Raw genomic sequence first — 20,958 nt, forward strand, 5'->3', positions numbered from 1 at the left:
CACATATTGTCCTCAAACATCCCATTTCCAGCACATCCACCCTCCTCTGCACAACCCTATCTATAGCCCACGCCTCACAACTATATAACATTCTTGGAACCACTATCCCTTCAAATATACCCATTTTTGCTTTTTGAGATAATGTTCTTGCCTTCCACACATTCTTCAATGCTCCCAGGATTTTCGCCCCCTCCCCCACCTTGTGACTCACTTCTGCTTCCATGGTTCCATCCGCTGCCAGATCCACTCCCAGATATCTAAAACACTTCACTTCCTCCAGTTTTTCTCAATTCAAACTTACCTCCCAATTGACTTCTCCCTCAACCCAACTATACCTAATAACCATGCTCTTATTCACATTTACCCTCAGCTTTCGTCTTTCACACACTTTACCAAACTCAGTCACTAGCTTCTGCAGTTTCTCACACGAATCAGCCACCAGCGCTGTATCAACAGCGAACAACAACTGACTCACTTCCCAAGCCCCTCACTCCAAAACTCTTACATTCACCTCTCTAACAACCCCATCCATAAACAAATTAAACAACCATGGAGACATCACGCACCCCTGCTGCAAACTGACATTCACTGGGAACCAATCCCTTTCCTCTCTTCCAACTTGTACACATGCCTTACATCCTTGATAAAAACTTTTCACTGCTTCTAGCAACTTACCTCCTGCACCATATACTCTTAATATCATCCACAGAACATCTCTATCAACTCTATCATATGCCTTCTCCAGATTCATATATGCTATACACAAATACATTTGTTTTTCTAAGTATCTCTCAAAAACATTCTTCAAAGCAAACACCTAATCTGCATATCCTCCAACACTTCTGAAGCCACACTGCTCTTCCCCAATCTAATGCTCTGTACATGTGTTCTCCCTCTCAATCAATACCCTCCCATATAATACTAAACAAACTTATACCTCTGTAATCTGAACACTCACCTTTATCCCCTTTGCCTTTGTGCAATGGCACTATGCACGCATTCCGCCAGTCCTCACGTACTTCACCATGAGCCATACATACAGTGAATATCCTCAACAACCAGTCAACAACACAGTCACTCCTTTGTAATAAATTCCACTGCAATAACATCCAAACCCACCACCTTGCCGGCTTTCATCTTCCGCAAAGTTTTCACTACCCTTATCTGTTTACCAAACCATTCTCCCTGACCCTCTCACTTTGCACACCATCTCGACCAAAACACCCTATATCTGCCACTCTATCATCTAACACATTCAACAAACCTTCAAAATAATCACTCCATCTCCTTCTAACATCACCACTACTTGTTATTATCTCCCTGTTAGCCCCATTCACCGATGTTCTCATTTGTTCTCTTGTCTTACGCACTTTATTTACCTCCTTCCAAAACATCTTTTTTTCTCCTTAAAATTTAATGATACTCTCTCACCCTAACTCTCATTTGCCCTCTTTTTCACCTCTTACACCTTCCTCTTGACCTCCTGCCTCTTTCTTTTATACATCTCCCAGTAATTTGCACTATTTCCCTGCAAAAATCATCCAAATGCCTCTCTCTTCTCTTTCACTAATAATCTTACTTCTTCATCCCATTACTCACTACCCTTTCTAATCTGCCCACCTCCCATCTTTCTCATGCCACAGGCATCTTTTGCACAAGCCATCACTGCTTCCCGAAATACATCTCATTCCTTCCCCACTCCCCTTACGTCCTTTGTTCTCACCTTTTTCCATTCTATACTCAATCTCTCCTGGTACTTCTTCACACAACTCTCCTTATTAAGCTCACTTACTCTCACCACTATCTTCACCCCAACATTCTCTCTTCTTTTCTGAAAACCCCTACAAATCTTCACTTTCGCTTCCAAAATATAATGATCCGACATCCCTCCAGTTGCACCTCTCAGCACATTAACATCCAAAAGTCTCTCTTTCATGTGCCTATCAATTAACACGTAATCCAATAACGCTCTCTGGCCATCTCTCCTACTTACATACGTATACTTATGTATCTCTCTCTTTTTAAACCAGGTATTCCCAACCACCAGTCCTTTATCAGCACACAAATCTATAAGCTCTTCACAAATTTCCATTTACAACACTGAACACCCCATGTAACGAATTATTTCCTCAACTACCACATTACTCACCTTCGCATTCAAATCACCCATCACTATACCCCAGTCTCGTGCATCAAAACTGCTAACGCACTCACTCAGCTGCTCCCAAAACATATATATATATATATATATATATATATATATATATATATATGAATGTTGGGGTGAAGAGGGTGGTGAGAGTAAGTGAGCTTGGGAAGGAGACTTGTGTGAGGAAGTACCAGGAGAGACTGAGTACAGAATGGAAAAAGGTGAGAACAATGGAAGTAAGGGGAGTGGGGGAGGAATGGGATGTATCTAGGAAATCAGTGATGGATTGCGCAAAAGATGCTTGTGGCATGAGAAGAGTGGGAGGTGGGTTGATTAGAAAGGGTAGTGAGTGGTGGGATGAAGAAGTAAGATTATTAGTGAAAGAGAAGAGAGAGGCATTTGGACGATTTTTGCAGGGAAAAAATGCAATTGAGTGGGAGATGTATAAAAGAAAGAGACAGGAGGTCAAGAGAAAGGTGCAAGAGGTGAAAAAGAGGGCAAATGAGAGTTGGGGTGAGAGAGTATCATTAAATTTTAGGGAGAATAAAAAGATGTTCTGGAAGGAGGTAAATAAAGTGCGTAAGACAAGGGAGCAAATGGGAACTTCAGTGAAGGGCGCAAATGGGGAGGTGATAACAAGTAGTGGTGATGTGAGAAGGAGATGGAGTATTTTGAAGGTTTGTTGAATGTGTTTGATGATAGAGTGGCAGATATAGGGTGTTTTGGTCGAGGTGGTGTGCAAAGTGAGAGGGTTAGGGAAAATGATTTGGTAAACAGAGAAGAGGTAGTAAAAGCTTTGCGGAAGATGAAAGCCGGCAAGGCAGCAGGTTTGGATGGTATTGCAGTGGAATTTATTAAAAAAGGTGGTGACTGTATTGTTGACTGGTTGGTAAGGTTATTCAATGTATGTATGACTCATGGTCAGGTGCCTGAGGATTGGCGGAATGCGTGCATAGTGCCATTGTACAAAGGCAAAGGGGATAAGAGTGAGTGCTCAAATTACAGAGGTATAAGTTTGTTGAGTATTCCTGGTAAATTATATGGGAGGGTATTGATTGAGAGGGTGAAGGCATGTACAGAGCATCAGATGGGGGAAGAGCAGTGTGGTTTCAGAAGTGGTAGAGGATGTGTGGATCAGGTGTTTGCTTTGAAGAATGTATGTGAGAAATACTTTGAAAAGCAAATGGATTTGTATGGATCTGGAGAAGGCATATGATAGAGTTGATAGAGATGCTCTGTGGAAGGTATTAAGAATATATGGTGTGGGAGGCAAGTTGTTAGAAGCAGTGAAAAGTTTTTATCGAGGATGTAAGGCATGTGTACGTGTAGGAAGAGAGGAAAGTGATTGGTTCTCAGTGAATGTAGGTTTGCGGCAGGGGTGTATGATGTCTCCATCTTTGTTTAATTTGTTTATGGATGGCGTTGTTAGGGAGGTGAATGCAAGAGTTTTGGAAAGAGGGGCAAGTATGAAGTCTGTTGTGGATGAGAGAGTTTGGGAAGTGAGTCAGTTGTTGTTCGCTGATGATTCAGCGCTGGTGGCTGATTCATGTGAGAAACTGCAGAAGCTGGTGACTGAGTTTGGTAAAGTGTGTGAAAGAAGAAAGTTAAGAGTAAATGTGAATAAGAGCAAAGTTATTAGGTACAGTAGGGTTGAGGGTCAAGTCAATTGGGAGGTAAGTTTGAATGGAGAAAAACTGGAGAAAGTAAAGTCTTTTAGATATCTGGGAGTGGATCTGGCAGCGGATGGAACCATGGAAGCGGAAGTGAATCACAGGGTGGGGGAGGGGGCGAAAATCCTGGGAGCCTTGAAGAATGTGTGGAAGTCGAGAACATAATCTCGGAAAGCAAAAATGGGTATGTTTGAAGGAATAGTGGTTCCAACAATGCTGTATGGTTGCGAGGCGTGGGCTATGGATAGAGTTGTGCGCAGGAGGGTGGATATGCTCGAAATGAGATGTTTGAGGACAATGTGTAGTGTGAGGTGGTTTGATCGAGTAAGTAACGTAAGGGTAAGAGAGATGTGTGGAAATAAAAAGATGGAGTGAAAAAGATTTTGTGTGATCGGGGCCTGAACATGCAGGAGGGTGAAAGGAGGGCAAGGAATAGAGTGAATTGGATCGATGTGGTATATTTGCGGCAGGGGTGTGTGATGTCTCTATGGTTGTTTAATTTGTTTAAGGATGGGGTTGTTAGGGAGGTGAATGCAAGAGTTTTGGAAAGAGGGGCAAGTATGCAGTCTGTTGTGGATGAGAGAGCTTGGGAAGTGAGTCAGTTGTTGTTCGCTGATGATACAGCGCTGGTGGCTGATTCATGTAAGAAACTGCAGAAGCTGGTGACTGAGTTTGGTACAGTGTGTGAAAGAAGAAAGTTAAGAGTAAATGTGAATAAGAGCAAGGTTATTAGGTACAGTAGGATTGAGGGTCAAGTCATTTGGGAGGTAAGTTTGAATGGAGAAAAGCTGGAGGAAGTGAAGTGTTTTAGATATCTGGGAGTGGATCTGGCAGCGGATGGAACCATGGAAGCAGAAGTGAATCATAGGGTGGGGGAGGGGGCGAAAATTCGGGGAGCCTTGAAGAATGTTTGGAAGTCGAGAACATTATCTTGGAAAGCAAAAATGGGTATGTTTGAAGGAATAGTGGTTCCAACAATGCTGTATGGTTGCGAGGCGTGGGCTATGGATAGAGTTGTGCGCAGGAGGGTGGATGTGCCATGGTTTACACTAGACGCTTCACATGCCCTGGTTCAATCCATTGACAGCACGTTGACCCCGGTATTCCACATTATTCCAATTCACTCTATTCCTTGCATTTGCATGTTCAGGCCCAGATCAATCAAAACCTTTTTCACTCCATCTTTCCACCCCCAACTGGGTCTCCCACTTCTCGTTCCCTCCACCTCTGACACATATCCTCTTTGTCAATCTTTCCTCACTCATTCTCTCCATGTGACCAAACCATTTCAAAACACCCTCTTCTGCTCTCTCAACCACACTCTTTTTATTACCCTTTCATTACTTACTCGATCAAACCACCTCACACCACTTATTGTCCTCAAACATCTCATTTCCAGCACATCCACCCTCCTCCGCACAACTCTATCTATAGCCAACGCCTTGCAACCATATAACATTGTTGGAACCACTATTCCTTCAAACATACCCATATTATATTTATTATCTTACTTTGTCGCTGTCTCCCGCATCAGCGAGGTAGCGCAAGGAAACAGATGAATGAATGACCCAACCCACCCACATACACATGTATATACATACACGTCCACACACACACATATACATATTTATACATCTCAACGTATACATATATATATATATACATATATATATATATATATATATATATATATATATATATATATATATATATATATATATATATATATACACACACACAGACACACACATATATACACATGTACATAATTCATACTGTCTGCTCTTATTTATTCCCATTGCCACCCCACCACACATGAAAATGAAAACCTCCTCCCCCTGCATGTGCACAAGGTAGCACTAGGAAAAGACAACAAAGGCCACATTAGTGAAAGAGAAGAGAGAGGCATTTGGATGATTTTTGCAGGGAAACCATGCAAATGACTGGGAGATGTATAAAAGAAAGAGACAGGAGGTCAAGAGAAAGGTGCAAGAGGCAAAAAATAGGGCAAATGAGATTTGGGGTGAGAGTATTATTAGATTTTAAGGAGAATAAAAAAGATGTTTTGGAAGGAGGTAAATAAAGTGCGTAAGACAAGGGAACAAATGGGAACATCAGGGAAGGGGTTAATGGGGAGCTGATAACAAGGAGTGGTGATGTGAGAAGATGAAGTGAGTATTTTGAAGGTTTGTTGAATGTGTTTGATGATAAGAGTGGCAGATATAGGGTGTTTTGGTCGAGGTGGTGTGCAAAGTGAGAGGGTTAGGGAGAATGATTTGGTAAACTGAGAAGAGGTAGTAAAAGCTTTGCGGAAGATGAAAGCCAGCAAGGCAGCAGGTTTGGATGGTATTGCAGTGGAATTTATTAAAAAAGGGGGTGACTGTATTGTTGACTGGTTGGTAAGGTTATTCAATGTATGTATGACTCATGGTCAGGTGCCTGAGGACTGGCGGAATGCTTGCATAGTGCCATTGTACAAAGGCAAAGGGGATAAGAGCGAGTGCTCAAATTACAGAGGTATAATTTTGTTGAGTATTCCTGGGAAATTATATGGGAGGGTATTGACTGAGAGGGTGAAGGCATGTACAGAGCATCAGATTGGGGAAGAGCAGAGTGGTTTCAGAAGTGGTAGAGGATGTGTGGATCAGGTGTTTGCTTTGAAGAATGTATGTGAGAAATACTTAGAAAAGCAAATGGATTTGCATGCAGCATTTATGGATCTGGAGAAGGCATATGATAGAATTGACAGAAATGCTCTGTGGAAGGTATTAAGAATATATGGTGTGGGTGGTAAGTTATTAGAAGCAGTGAAAAGTTTTTATCGAGGATGTAAGGCATGTGTACGTGTAGGAAGAGAGGAAAGTGATTGGTTCTCAGGGAATGTTGGTTTGCGGCAGGGGTGCGTGATGTCTCCATGGTTGTTTAATCTGTTTATGGATGGGGTTGTTAGGGAGGCGAGTGCAAGAGTTTTGGAAAGAGAGGCAAGTATGCTGTCTGTTGTGGATGAGAGAGCTTGGGGAGTCAGTCAGTTGTTGTTCACTGATGATACAGCGCTGGTGGCTGATTTGGGTGAGAAACTGCAGAAGCTGGTGACTGAGTTTGGTAAAGTGTGTGAAAGAAGAAAGTTTAGAGTAAATGTGAATAAGAACAAGGATATTAGGTACAGTACGGTTGAGGGACAAGTCAATTGGGAGGTAAGTTTGAATGGAGGAAAACTGGAGGAAGTGAAGTTTTTTAGATATCTGGGAGTGGATTTGGCAGTGGATGGAACCATGGAAGCGAAAGTGACTCATAGGGTGGGGGAGGGGGTGAAAGTTCTGGGAGCGTTGAAAAATGTGTGGAAGTCGAGAACGTTATCTTGGAAAGCAAAACTGGGTATGTTTGAAGGAATAGTGGTTCCAACAATGTTATATGGTTGCAAAGCGAGGGTTATAGATAGAGTTGTGCGGAGGAGGGTGGATGTGCTGGTAATGAGATGTGTGAGGTGGTTTGATCGAGTAAGTAATGAAAGGGTAAGAGAGATGTGTGGTAATAAAAAGAGTGTGGTTGAGAGAGCAGAAGAGGGTGTTTTGAAATGGTTTGCTCACAAGTAGAGAATGAGTGAGGTAAGATTGACAAAGAGGAATATGTGTCAGAGGTGGAGGGAATGAGGAGAAGTAGGAGACAAAATTGGAGGTAGAAGGATGGAGTAACTCCCTTGTCTTTGCTGATGATGAGAACAGGAAGCCCAGTAGAAACCATAAGGGGACATGGCTGCAGACAGGTATGAGCACAAGACTGGCACTACCTATACAGATGATCCAACACTGCCACGTAAGGATAGCACAGATTTATCAGCCCAGTATCCCAATTACCCCATCTTCCTTAAAAATGCAAGGACCACACCAAGATCCACTTCACTGTAAACATAAGCAAAAGTTCCTTGATAATTATTTTTGTTGTAGGAAAGTATCTGGGTCAAGGAAGACCATACATCCCAGGACTCACGATGACCCTACATGAAGTGCTGATTCAGTTCAAGTGGATTGTGAGCTGTTTTCCTAAAACCTTCTCCAAGATTTTGAGCATAATTATGGCAAGCACCATGGGACAATAATTGCTGGGTAAATCTCTGATGCCATCCTTGTGCATCAGAGGATCTCTGTAATGTGAAAGTGGCCAATGAGTTTGTCCAGTTGATACAAACAGCTTTGCTCAATGCCTGGCAACCCTTTTGAAGTAAGGCAGCCAGGAATGTCTGGATCTGGCACTTAGATGGGGATTCAGGTCAGCTGTCTTTTGTAGCTTCCTGGGTGGTGATAATTTTCCAAAGTGGTTTCCAGTGGGATGTGATGCCTGAACAGATCCTCCAGGGCCATCTCTAGGTTGAAGGAGGTATGATATCACTTATGATACGTATGATATCTCGCATGACTGCTGACGCATCTTACACTCGCCAATTTGACTTTTGAAATAAACATATGTCAGAAGGCCTGAAAAGCCTAACTCCTTAACTTCAGGTAAAAACAATCCTTTACTCATATGATACACAATGCAGACTGTGCATATGAAATCTGCTGAAAAGCAGAGGGGCTGAAGGTTATATATAAGAAAAGAAAATAATTGTATGAATCCCATAACCATTCCAACCATTTACAAAAAATACAAGTAGCATCACAGACTGGTCACCGGCCTTATGGAAAAAATTAGACGACTTTTTGAAGAGCAGCAATCTAGCTTACTTTCACTTGCTATTTGGACAAGAAAGCTAGAGTAACCATACGTCTAGTGCATCAAATGCTTGTCAAGGAAGGTCAGTCACAGACTGAACCACAGGGGTAGCGATAATCTCCCAGAGTCAATGAAAGATAACATTGTACTAGCTGTACAATTACTCATGGAAGCTATGAGATGGAATTGCAGAATGACTAATATCAATAATTAGTAAATTAATTCTTTACTTTGAGGTTTCTTCAAATTTTTACATCAAAAGCTCTAGTCTAGGAAAGAAGTCCTCATCAAGGCCAGGTGTCAAATGGAAAGAGCAACAAAAAACTTGCAAAAGACATGAAACGAAAAAGAGTCTTTATGTTTCAAAGGGGAAAGGAAAGCTGGCATTCTATAAAGAGATAGGTTATAGCTGTCTTCAGTAACAAGAGAAGGTAAAAAGTTCCAAAGCTCTGAGGTAAACAAAAAGTCACAGAAGCCATAATTGCCTACCCTTGAGCTGCCAACTCTAAAACAAAAGTGATGCAGTGGTTTTCTGCATAGTGCTCAGAAACCAAAGATATGTCTATATAAAAGAGAAAGTGAACCAACACCACAGCATGGGAAAGTAAAGAGAGTTTGACTCTGCACTTGAACATCTAATAAATCAGACTGCTTTTAGCTCACTTCATTGAGTATATAAATAGAGGTAAGGTCTACATAGTTTTAAGATCAGTTCTTCATAAAAAGATGAATTTATCCTCACTATATGAAGCACTTTCTTAAACTTCAGCATATGTCTACCAGTCTTTTCAGTCAAACCTAGCTATTCATGTAATAAGAGTTTCCAAGACAGATACTACTGGGATCAAAAGCCATTAATGAAAATGCAAAACCTGATAAACTTTAATTGGAGAAATAAGAAAAAATTAGGTGTTAGGTCATCAACCTTAACTAGGTTAAGTGCTGCATGTCAACGGAGAAATCCTATCCAAATCCTCTTTTTCCTTATGTTGAAGGCTCCAGCCATGAACAAAAGTCACATCAAGGCTTGGTCTTAATTGAACTATAGAGAGGATTATGGGAGAGAGAAAGAAGAGACAAGAGAAAGTATTTACAAATTTTTGAGGATGTGAAAAACCTATCTTTTAAGATGTGCCAGGTCACAGTTACTGGGAAAGACATGAGAAGGTACAAAGTTCCAAAGCTTTGAGGTGTAGGAAAGAAACAGTTATCAAAGCCACCCACACTTGAGTTTCTAACAGCCACACAATAATCATGTGATGCAGCAGCCTGCCAACTATTGCATGGTCTAATCTGTGGGGGGTACAAAAGCAGCAAGCTTTTGGGAGCAAAAACCAAAGTAATAACTATACAAGATGGAAAGTGAACCAACATTGCAGTGTTGTGCATGAGGGTCAAGTTTTGAAGTTAGCCCAGAAGAGTTTCTGAGTCAGGTCACTTTCGACTTAACTCTCAAGTAAGGATGCAAAGCTAAATCCACCCCAGATGTGATAGCAGTACTCCATACAAGCACATATCAGCCCTTTGTATAAACAAAAACAACTGTTCAGAAGAAAAGAAATTTCAACATCTAAACAGGACACACAGTTTCTTAGAGGTAGACTTAGCTATTTCCATAAGGTGTGGTTTTCAAGAAACAGTGGATTTTACATTACCAACTGTGTTCACAGAGTCAAATGATGGAATTACAGAACCATCAAAGGAAAGATGAGAGTTGTGAAGAGTTTTCAACAGAGATGTGTAGAAACTGGGTCTTGAGGCATTTAACTTAGCTAGGTTTCCCCCCAACCCAACGAGATGTCATATCCAAGTCTGACTTTACTGAGGAAACTGAGTCAAGACAAGATGCAGATCGAGTGCATTTGGTTATATGTGGAAGAGGGGAACTCACTGAAAAAATTTAAAATTATAGATGCGGAGGCAGATCGATCAACAACCACAGAGATAGATCAGCTAGAGAGAAAGCAAGATATGAATGAGCAAAGTGAGGGAGGGAAGCCAAAAGAGGGGAGCTTAGAGATAAGACCCCAATGCCATACCCAGTCAAAAGCTTTGAATATGTCAAGGGCAACTGCACAAGACTTCCCAAAATCTTTTAGGGAGGATGACCCGATGATAGTAAGATCGGAAGGGATATCACCAGAGGATCTTGCCTTACACAAACCATACACAGAGAAGACTGCAAGATTCACGGTGTCTAATAATACGGGAGTTGAGGAGAGATTCACAGACTTTGGAAATGATAAATGTCAAAGCAATAGGATGACAGGTAGAGGGGTCACAACAATCATTCTTCTTAGGGATGGGAAGTATCAACACATGCTTCCAAGAAGAAGAAACATCTTGATTTTTAAACAAAAATGGAACAGACAAGCAAACAGAGATGCAAGTTTTGAGGCACACTCTTTCTGTACGTGGAGATGGATGCCATTAGGGCCTTGCTTGTGTTCAGAGGGAGAATCACTTTTTATACAGTCCAAAAAGAGATTACAGTAAGAGGAGCATCAGGGGTTGAATGAATGGCACAGGAGAAAAAGGAACCAAAGAGAGTTGCTATGTCTATGGGAGAGAGCTATAGTACCATCAGAGTGGAAAAGTGAAGGAAAAGTAGAGTGACAGAGATTGTTAGAGATGCCCTTAGCTAAAGAGCAGAAGGACCTATCAGTGGATGACAAGGAGAGGTTATTGCACTTCCTTGAAATAAAGAAATGCTCTGCCTCATGGATGGCATACTTGCAATAATTATGGGCAGTGATAAAAGCTGAATGGGAGTCAGAGGAGGGAGAGTTTTCCAAGCCCAGTATGCCAGATCCCTTGTCTGAATGGCCTCAGAATAGGAACAGTTGAACCATGAACTGGAAGAAGAGGTCATCTTGGAGGATGAGGGGATAAATGCTTCCATTCCCACAAGAAAACCTCTGCTATGCAACTGGCAGAGACAGAAGCATCACCACATACGAGACTGTAATCTACCAACAGAAAGTCAGAAGAGAAGTTACATAAATTACTTCAGCCACCTTTGTTGAGGTGCAAGTATTTACACTTAAAAAGTGCTGCCAGAGGGGGAGGTGCTGTTAAAGTGGATACACTTATGAGAGTGTAATCAGATGAACTAACTGGGGATAAGACTGTGTATTCAAAGCAGGATGGATACGAGGTGAAAAAAAGATCCAGAATATTAGGAGAGTGGTGAAAGCAGTCAGGATTGTGGGTTAGGTGGGAGATAATCTGCTCTAAATCAATGAGAATGGAGAACAAGAGGGCTTTGATCCCTCCACCAGATGTATGGGAATAATTCAACCAGCCCCTATGGTGAACGTTGAAATCCTCAAAGTAGAGGATCTCGGCCTGCAGGTGAGAGAATACCACAGTCTCATGGCAGGAGTTTATACAGTCAAAGAAAGATAAAAAATCTGTAGAATTAATAAAGCAAAATGCAAAACAGAGGTAAAGTGTGGTAGATGGGAGACAGACCTTGAATGACATATCAAAGTTTGAGGACTCATGGTCCTCAAAGCATGTAACAGGTGATTTTGGAATAAGCATAAACATCACATTGGAAATGGAAGGGGAGTAGAGATTATATTTGGATAAGAAAAAGGGACTAGTGAGAACATCATTAGACAATTGTCTCTCAGAGAGTAATAAGGTATTAGGAGAGGTACTTGACAGATGGTGTTGACTGACCGACAAACTTTACTCAAGAACCCTAGTACATTATGATAGGTATACACGTGTGCAATACACCACAATAAGGTACATAGTAGCTTCTACTAAGATAACCTACTAATGTTTTACAAACTTATTTCCAGTAGGGTTCAACAGAGGGAAGGTTACTAGAGAGACCTCAAATGTTGGTACAATGAATAGAAAAAAAGGAAGGTCAAACAAAGAGGGAAAGGTCATGGGAGGGGGTTGGTACTACTACTGTCCAAGACCTTCCTCTCACTGGCAGTAAAATGACAAACAAGGTGAGGCACAGACCGAGTTATGATGGCAAAAACCAAACTAGTGATCCTGAGAGGGATTAAACTATGAACATTTCAGCCCTAAGTACAGCATACAAATTTTAGTAGAATCCTAACTATTCATTGTACATTCTGAATTTCCCCACCCATGTTTGAAAGAACCAATAGTTCTTTAACTCAGTTGGTAACCAAATGTTAGGTTTCATAGCCAAGAACATAGATTATAAGACACCAGAAACAATTCTCACACTTTATATTTCTCTAGTAAGACCACACCTTGAATATTCAGTCCAGTTGTGGCTCCCAAACTATAAAAAAGATGAGGAAAAATTGGAGCAAGTACAAAGACATGCGACAAAATTGATCCCATCCTTTAGAAATCTGGCATATGAAGAGAGGCTGAAACAATTGGATATCTTCCCTCTTAAAAAAAAGACTTCGTGGTGACAATCAAAGTTTTCAAAATTCTGAACAAGTTTGATAAAGTAAACCACAATCTTTGCGAAATTTAAGAAAATATGGTTACTAGGACAAATAGACTACATAATATAATGGCCAAATACACCCACAAACATAAACATCACATACTAAAATGTATAAACTTGTGTGGGAAAGTTTGCCACACAGTTCACTCCATCCTCATCCCACCCCAACACCACATATCAATCTCTCATCACCAACATTCTCAGTAAAAATTGTTAAATATCATCTGATTTACCAATGAAATGGGGACATTCTCTGGATCAGAGAGCTTAATTTACAGTAAAATAGAGTGTGGTATATCAATGACAAGTTAAGATGTTTCAGGAATAGTCTATTCATGAGAATTAGATGGGGGGAAAATTTCTGTTCTGCAGCATAACTTCCTTCAAAATATGGTTCCAATTACGCATAAAATGACATTCTGCTATAATGACAGATGCCTGGAAATGTAACCCAGTTGTTCTGCAAAACTCCCTTTAAAATGCTTTGCTTTGTGTAATTTGTGGAGACAAAACCCTTGTGTGAATGATGTGATTATTACTGTACAGCTATTCCTACATCATTTCTTGTAATAAGCACACTGTGAAAAAAGTACTCCGGAGTTAAAGTTAAAAAAAAGATAGCATCTTGAGAGAATTAACAATGGGAACGCCCTAAAGAAATCTGAATTTCAGTTTTGGAAATGAAATACCATTGAAACTACCCACACAAAAGGGACTAGATGAAGCATAACACAAAGATTCTTATTAACAAGGGAGAAACCAAATCATCACAATGAGAATGACAGAAATACTAAACTAACTTGCTTTATCTTGCACTTAAAATATTTCATGATATACCTATTAACTGTACTTGAGAACATCAGGAATAATTCTTTTTTTTTTTTTTTTATACTTTGTCGCTGTCTCCCGCGTTTGCGAGGTAGCGCAAGGAAACAGACGAAAGAAATGGCCCAACCCCCCCCATACACATGTATATACATACGTCCACACACGCAAATATACATACCTACACAGCTTTCCATGGTTTTCCCCAGACGCTTCACATGCCTTGATTCAATCCACTGACAGCACGTCAACCCCGGTATACCACATCGCTCCAATTCACTCTATTCCTTGCCCTCCTTTCACCCTCCTGCATGTTCAGGCCCCGATCACACAAAATCTTTTTCACTCCATCTTTCCACCTCCAATTTGGTCTCCCTCTTCTCCTCGTTCCCTCCACCTCCGACACATATATCCTCTTATATGAATATAATGTATGGAGGGACAAATGATCAAAAGAAACTTGCCACATGAAAGCTTCCTGTCTGGGAATCCTTCATAATGACAATATTGATTAGTATCAAACCACTTAGTGCATGTTATAACAGACTGATAACATGCATACAAAACTCCAAGTTAATCATTCTCAAAGAGGCTTTGCATCTTTCATTCTTTTCTGGTATAGAATGAAACATTCAGTTACATGAGAAAATAGTGCTATGATCAATATATGATAAATATAAATAACTGATTTTTTCAAAAGAATTTAGTAGCAGGAAAATAAGGACAGGAAATAAGCAGCAACAGTGAAGTAGGAAGCTGAGTGGCCTACCGGCTGTAGTTCACGCAGCAAAACGATGGCTTGAACATAAATTATATGAAGGTCTTAAGTTAGATGAGTTTTCCTCAGAAAAGAGGCTAATCCACTATATGTAATTCAAAGTACAGGCAAAAGAAATTATAAAAAAAACAAGTGATTTGGACCACATGGCAGTAAAAGTATCAGACAGAAAAGAGAAATCCATAGTAAATGAATCAGAGAGAGCTAACTCTTATAAGACAAGTTAATGAACTGCCACAGAAAAAAAAGTACATATGGTATTAAAAGCATTATTTGAAGAATGGGGTTCTAAAGGACTCAAAGCCGCATGAACAGTGGAAAGTATCAAGTTCACAACTGTCATGTATCCTTTACAAAATGAGTTGTACACTTCACAAAACAGACAGCTACAAAAACAGATCAAAAGGGAAACTTGTGCAAGAATGAAAGATGAAAATACAGTGTGATAATTCCTACCTCATCATGAGGCAAAGAGCAAGCTCCTCTTGCAGAACACTTTCAATGTACATCATGTCGAGGTCACTGACAATAGCACCATTGATAACCATGATTTCATCTCCTTTGATGATTCCTGTGAGGGAAGCAGAAAAGCTCAGATGAGAAACTGACATAAGGAATAGTTTAATTAATAACTTGTTCTAATGTATGACTACATCTCTTAAAACTACTTTTTAATTCAAGATATTCTACTTCACTATGTTAAAATAAATAGGTTATTTTAGTCATCTGGAATATGAGATTTAATAGCATACTCCCCCTCAGAGGTGCTAACTCCCAGATAGCAGACTTCTTTCTGTCTCCCAATGACATTTAATCTTCTTCCTTATATCACAAATTACGAGAAGATTTTAACAGCTTTATGGTAAACTTAAATGACAGGTCATTATGCTGAGTGAGTGGACTGTGTTGGTCAGGGTCATTATTACCGTAAATCTCCTCTGTCAGAGGCATGGAAAGAGTTTACAATAAACATAATTATGCCAGTAGAAGTGGAAAAGTTATGTCACGAAGATATCATCAGTATGTCAGGGAATATCTACATATTGCAGTGTAATTAACATATGTAAGTTTGTGCTCATGAAACTTCTTAAAAGGAGCTAAGCAGCTTAAATCCTTTATCTGGGAATATCTTCTAATTATTTCAAAAGAGCACTTCCAAACAGGGATAGGGATGGAGGAAGAATGAATTCAGTATTTTGGAAAACATATAATGAAAATTTTCACTATATGATGTCCATTCTATAATCATATGTCTACTAAATACTACACTCCCTAAACAATAGCCTATTATCATAATTCTTATGCCACTATTCTTTACATAGTGTTTCCTATAAAATGGCAATGATGTTTTTTTACATAGTAAGTAACCTTTATAATGCATAACATATGATGATGATTTCAAGTGATAATGCTTCTTACTTTTCAGTGAATTATTTATGATAATGCTTCTAAAATGAAAGTGCCTCCTAACTGAAGTGCTTTGTGCAGAATAACTCCATAGCAACACAGCCACTCTAGCTATGAGGAAGGAGTGGGAGAAGGGTAAAAAAAGGAAAAAAATGGCAAAGCAAATGGATTTTACATACATGCATGATTCTTGCTTGAAGATTCTTTTAAGTATTCGCATGAAAGAAGGTCCATATTGTTGAAAAAATTCATTTAAGAGTCATTTGTTATAAGTACACCTCTGTCACAGTGTATGATCGCCATATCGTTTGATTTTCTTAATCTTAAGAAATGGGTATTATACATTTATACAGTTAGCAGAGTTTAAGTTTAATGTTATCCAAGTTGAATTTCATTAAGGAGATTTGTGCCATAAAATTTCAAGTTATTCTCAAAATGTGTATAACTTTTAGGTCTATTCAAATTTCTTCCTCTATCTTGGAATAAAATCAGGGAGTTTGTAAATTTCATAGGCAAAAATAATGAATGTCATGGGAGCCTGCTGCTTACTGAGTTATATCATATTTGTCTCGTACATGCCATAATCCACATATGTGGGATTGCATCATTTTGGGGGAATAAGAGAAGTGAAAAGATGTGAGAGGAGGGTATGGAACCGACGAAACAGATCATGAAAATTAAGAATAGACTTCTGAAGAGGTATGCATGTTAGAGGAGGGAAGGATGCTGAAAGGATTAAGAAAAAGGTAAAGGGAAGATGGGGAAGAGGGAAATTAAAGGTTTTAGAGGGACAGAATATGGGATGCCATGGATTAAGAGAGGTCTTAGCATATAATGGTGCATACAGCTGTGTGTGGTGATAGATGCGTGGAGGACTTTGTGAGGAAGCAACAATGATGGAAAGTGGAAAACACCATACTGTATGTAGATGTATAGACAATATAAAGGTAAGACAGCAACGAGTATGCCCATGAGAAGAGCATCCCTGCCTATGAGCCTGCAAAGTTGAGGTTAAGGGTCCCAGGAAAGCAGACATATACATCCAATAAATGTCCATGTGGCCTTGAATATTGGCAGCAAGCCTAGAACCATCCACAAAAAGAATTCCAAGTCCATGGAGATGAGTTGAATATGACAAAAAAGAATGAATAAGAAATATACAAGGATGTGGTTAATTAGAAATATCTGGGTATGAAAATTATATATAAAGTTCTGCTTTAATTCATACGGAATAAATGGTGTACAGCCAGGTTCTTTGAGAGTCCTGATTATGCAAACAAAGGACTAACACTACTATTTAGAGATGAATGGTTTGGAAAGATACATGACTTCAAAGATTCTAGCTTTAAGTGATAGTTTATGAAATCTAACAAAAGATTCTAGCTTTAAGTGATAAGTTATGAAATTTAACTTATAAAATTATGATCACTTTAACTGTTGTTTATGTACTATGTAATGACATAGGTAAGGATGCATTTTTGACGGTCTGAAAAATAACCAGCGAGTATGACAGAGTAGTCTATCATAAAATATCATGAAGGCATTTTCCTAAGAATCAAAGCTAGTGCACACTGCTCAATGCACGGGATTCTGTTAATACTACAGTACTTTGCTGTTGTTACAAAGATTATATAACCGTAAATCTTGTGTTCATCTGGCATGATTTTTAAGCATTTGTCTTGCCTTCTTTTAACCCATCTACTGCTGGGGTTCTGACAGCCACACATAAACTAACTAATGTTGACTGCAGGGTGCAGCTATAGCAACACCCTCTTAAATTTTGTGCCCGAGGCATTGGTGGGTAGAAAACTGGAGACAATATCAAAATATAGCAACACCCGAAACCAAATGATGACCTAATTGTTTTTGAACATACAGGTCAGTAGCCACCAAAGCATTGGATGGTACAGTATGATGACCCCTAGCTGCTGGACCATCTTTGGCCCCTGCCCACTGCTAGACAAGCAAGTTTTCCCTTTTCGCATTATTTCTTACTATTATTATGCTAATGCATTTGGGTACCTTAATGTCTGCATCAGTCCAAATGAAAGTAAAACAATAAGCGGAATAGGAAAACTCAGAAGTATACTCGTGTGTCTGGTAATGCTATAAATGCTATAGGGAATTTCTCCTCAAACACAAGCAAACTTTAACCCTTCCACAAGAAAGAAAGGAGAGCTACTAGAATGTTATATTTCTATTTTACTCATATGTAAGTACGTCACTGATTTTCAGTCAAAATATGAAATAATTAGCCATTTGATTTATTGAGATCCCTACACACAGGGATATCTTCAATATAGAGCAGGCAGCTATTTATGGGTTAAAGATTTCTATGCTTACTCCATGCACAGAAGAGGCAACAATTTATGGGTTAAAGGTTTCTATACTTACTCCTTCCACATCTCTATTCTGTCTAGTAAATCATTAGTCTCTCCAACTTTCTTGCTTGGTTCTTTTGTATTTTTGTTAGTGCCTCTTGATTACTCTCATGGATTCTTGTAGATTTAATTTTTGTTTCTTCTGTATCATTAAGCTTTTAGCTCAGAAAAACAATGTCTTCAATTATTTGCCATGCACACTTTGTCATATGAGTGGATCAGGTGTTTGCTTTGAGGAATGTATGTGAGAAATACTAAGAAAAACAGATGCATTTGTATGTGGCATCTATGGATCTGGAGAAGGCATGTGATAGGGTGGATAGAGATGCTTTGCGGAAGGTTTTACGAGCATATGGTGTGGCAGGTTAAGTTGCTAGAATCCGTGAAAAGATTTTACCAAGGATGTAAGGCATGTATATGAGTAGGAAGAGAGGAAAGTGATTGGTTCCCAGTGAATGTCAGTTTGCATCAGAGGTGCATGATGTCTCCATGGTTGTTTAATTTGTTTATGGATGGGATGATTAGGAAGGTGAATGCAAGAGTTTTGGAGAGAGGGGCAAGTAAGCAATCTGTTCTGGATGAGAGGGCTTGGAAAAAGAGTCAGTTGTTGTTTGCTTATGATACAGCACTCGTGGCTGATTTGGGTGAGAAACTGCAAAAGTTGGTGACTGAGTTTGGTAAAGTGTGTGAGAGTAGAAAGTTGAGAGTAAATGTGAATAAGAGCAAGGTTGTTAGGTTCAGTAGGGTTATGGGACAAGTTAATTGGGAGGTAAGTCTGAAAGGAGAAAAACTGGAGGAAGTAAAGTGTTTTAGATATCTGGGAGTAGACTTGGCAGGGGATGGAACCATGGAAGCAGAAGTGAGTCACAGGTGGAGGAGGGAGTGAAAGTTCTGGGGGCATTGAAGTGTGTGGAAGGTGAGAAGGTTATCTGAGAAAACAAAAATGGGTATGTTTGAAGGAACAGTGGTTGCAACAATGTTATTTGGTTCCAAGGCATGGGCTGTTGATAGGGTTGTGCAGAGGAGGAAAAGAAATGTTTGGAAATGTTTGATTGTTGGAAAAGAAATGTTTGATTGAGTGAGTAATGAAAGGGTAAGAGAGATGTGTGATAATAAAGTGTGGTTGAGAGAGCAGAAGAGGATGTGTTGAAATGATTTGGACACATGGAGAGAATGAGTGAGTAAAGATTGACAAAGAGGATATATGAGTCCGAGATGGAGGGAACAAGGAGAAGCAGGAGACCTAATTGGAGGTGGAAGGACAAAGTGAAAAAGATTTTGAGCAATCAGGGCCTGAACGTACAGAAGGGTGAAAGGAGTGCAAGGAATAGAGTGAATTGGAATGATGTAGTATATCACAGTTAACATGCTGTCAATGAATTGAACAAGGGCATGTGAAGCATCTTGGGTAAACCATAGAAAGGTCTGTGGGGCCTGGATGTGGAAAGGGAGCTGTGGTTTCAGTGCATTACACATGACAGCTAGAGACTGAGTGTGATGAATGTGGACTTTTATGTCTGTTCCTGGTGCTACCTAGCTGGAGAGGGGATGCTATTTCATGTGTGGCAGGGCGGTGACAGGAATGGATGAAGGCAGAAAGTATGATTATGTACATGTGCATATGTCTGTGTATGCATATGTATATATACGTTTAAATGTATAGGTATGTATATGTGTGTGTGTGTGTGTGTGTGTGTGGGCGTTTATGTACGTACATGTGTACGTGTGTGGGTTGGGACATTTTTTCGTCTGTTTCCTTGTGCTACCTCCCTAACAAGGGAGACAGCGATTAAGTATAATAAAACAAATAAAAATATATACATTTATTTATTTTGCTTTGTCGCTGTCTCCTGCACCTGCGACGTAGCGCAAGGAAACAGACAAAAGAAATGGCCAAACCCACCCCCATACACATGCACACACACACACACATCCACACACGCAAACATACACACCCACACATCCAAACGTACACACACATATACACACACAGACACACACATGCACACAATTCACACTGTCTGCCCCTACTCACCCCCATTGCCACCCCGCCACACATGGAATAACATCCTCCTTCCCCCTCATGTGCGTGAGGTAGCGCCAGGAAAAGACAACAAAGCCCCATTCGCTCACACTCAGTCTCCAGCTGTCATGCAATAATGCCCGAAACCACAGCTCCCTTTCCACATCCAGGCCCCACACAACTTTCCATGGTTTACCCCAGACGCTTCACATGCCCTGATTCAATCCATTGACAGCACATCAACCCCGGTATACCACATCGATCCAATTCACTCTATTCCTTGCCCGCCTTTCACCCTCCTGCATGTTCAGGCCCCGATCACTCAAAATCTTTTTCATTCCATCTTTCCACCTCCAATTTGGTCTCCCACTTCTCCTCGTTCCCTCCACCTCCAACCCATGTATCCTCTTGGTCAATCTTTCCTCACTCATTCTCTCCATGTGCCCAAACCATTTCAAAACACCCTCTTCTACTCTTTCAACCACGCTCTTTTTATTTCCATACATCTCTCTTACCCTTACATTACTTACTCGATCAAACCACCTCACACCACATATTGTCC

At 40.1% G+C, this 20,958-nt stretch overlaps 1 protein-coding gene across 10 annotated transcripts in view; it reads right to left on the reverse strand.

The window, feature by feature from the left end:
• The window catches only part of sif (still life), a 1,536,257-nt gene that overhangs the window by 417,522 nt on the left and 1,097,777 nt on the right, over positions 1 to 20,958 (reverse strand). For all 10 annotated transcript variants that reach the window (XM_071677265.1, XM_071677235.1, XM_071677256.1 and 7 more), the window contains one exon: positions 15,042 to 15,156. In XM_071677265.1, the coding sequence (XP_071533366.1) occupies positions 15,042 to 15,156 (115 nt within the window). The remainder of the gene's footprint in view (positions 1 to 15,041; positions 15,157 to 20,958) is intronic.

This window comes from Panulirus ornatus, chromosome 2 (assembly GCF_036320965.1).
Source record: "Panulirus ornatus isolate Po-2019 chromosome 2, ASM3632096v1, whole genome shotgun sequence".
Classification (NCBI taxonomy): Eukaryota; Metazoa; Arthropoda; class Malacostraca; order Decapoda; family Palinuridae; genus Panulirus; species Panulirus ornatus.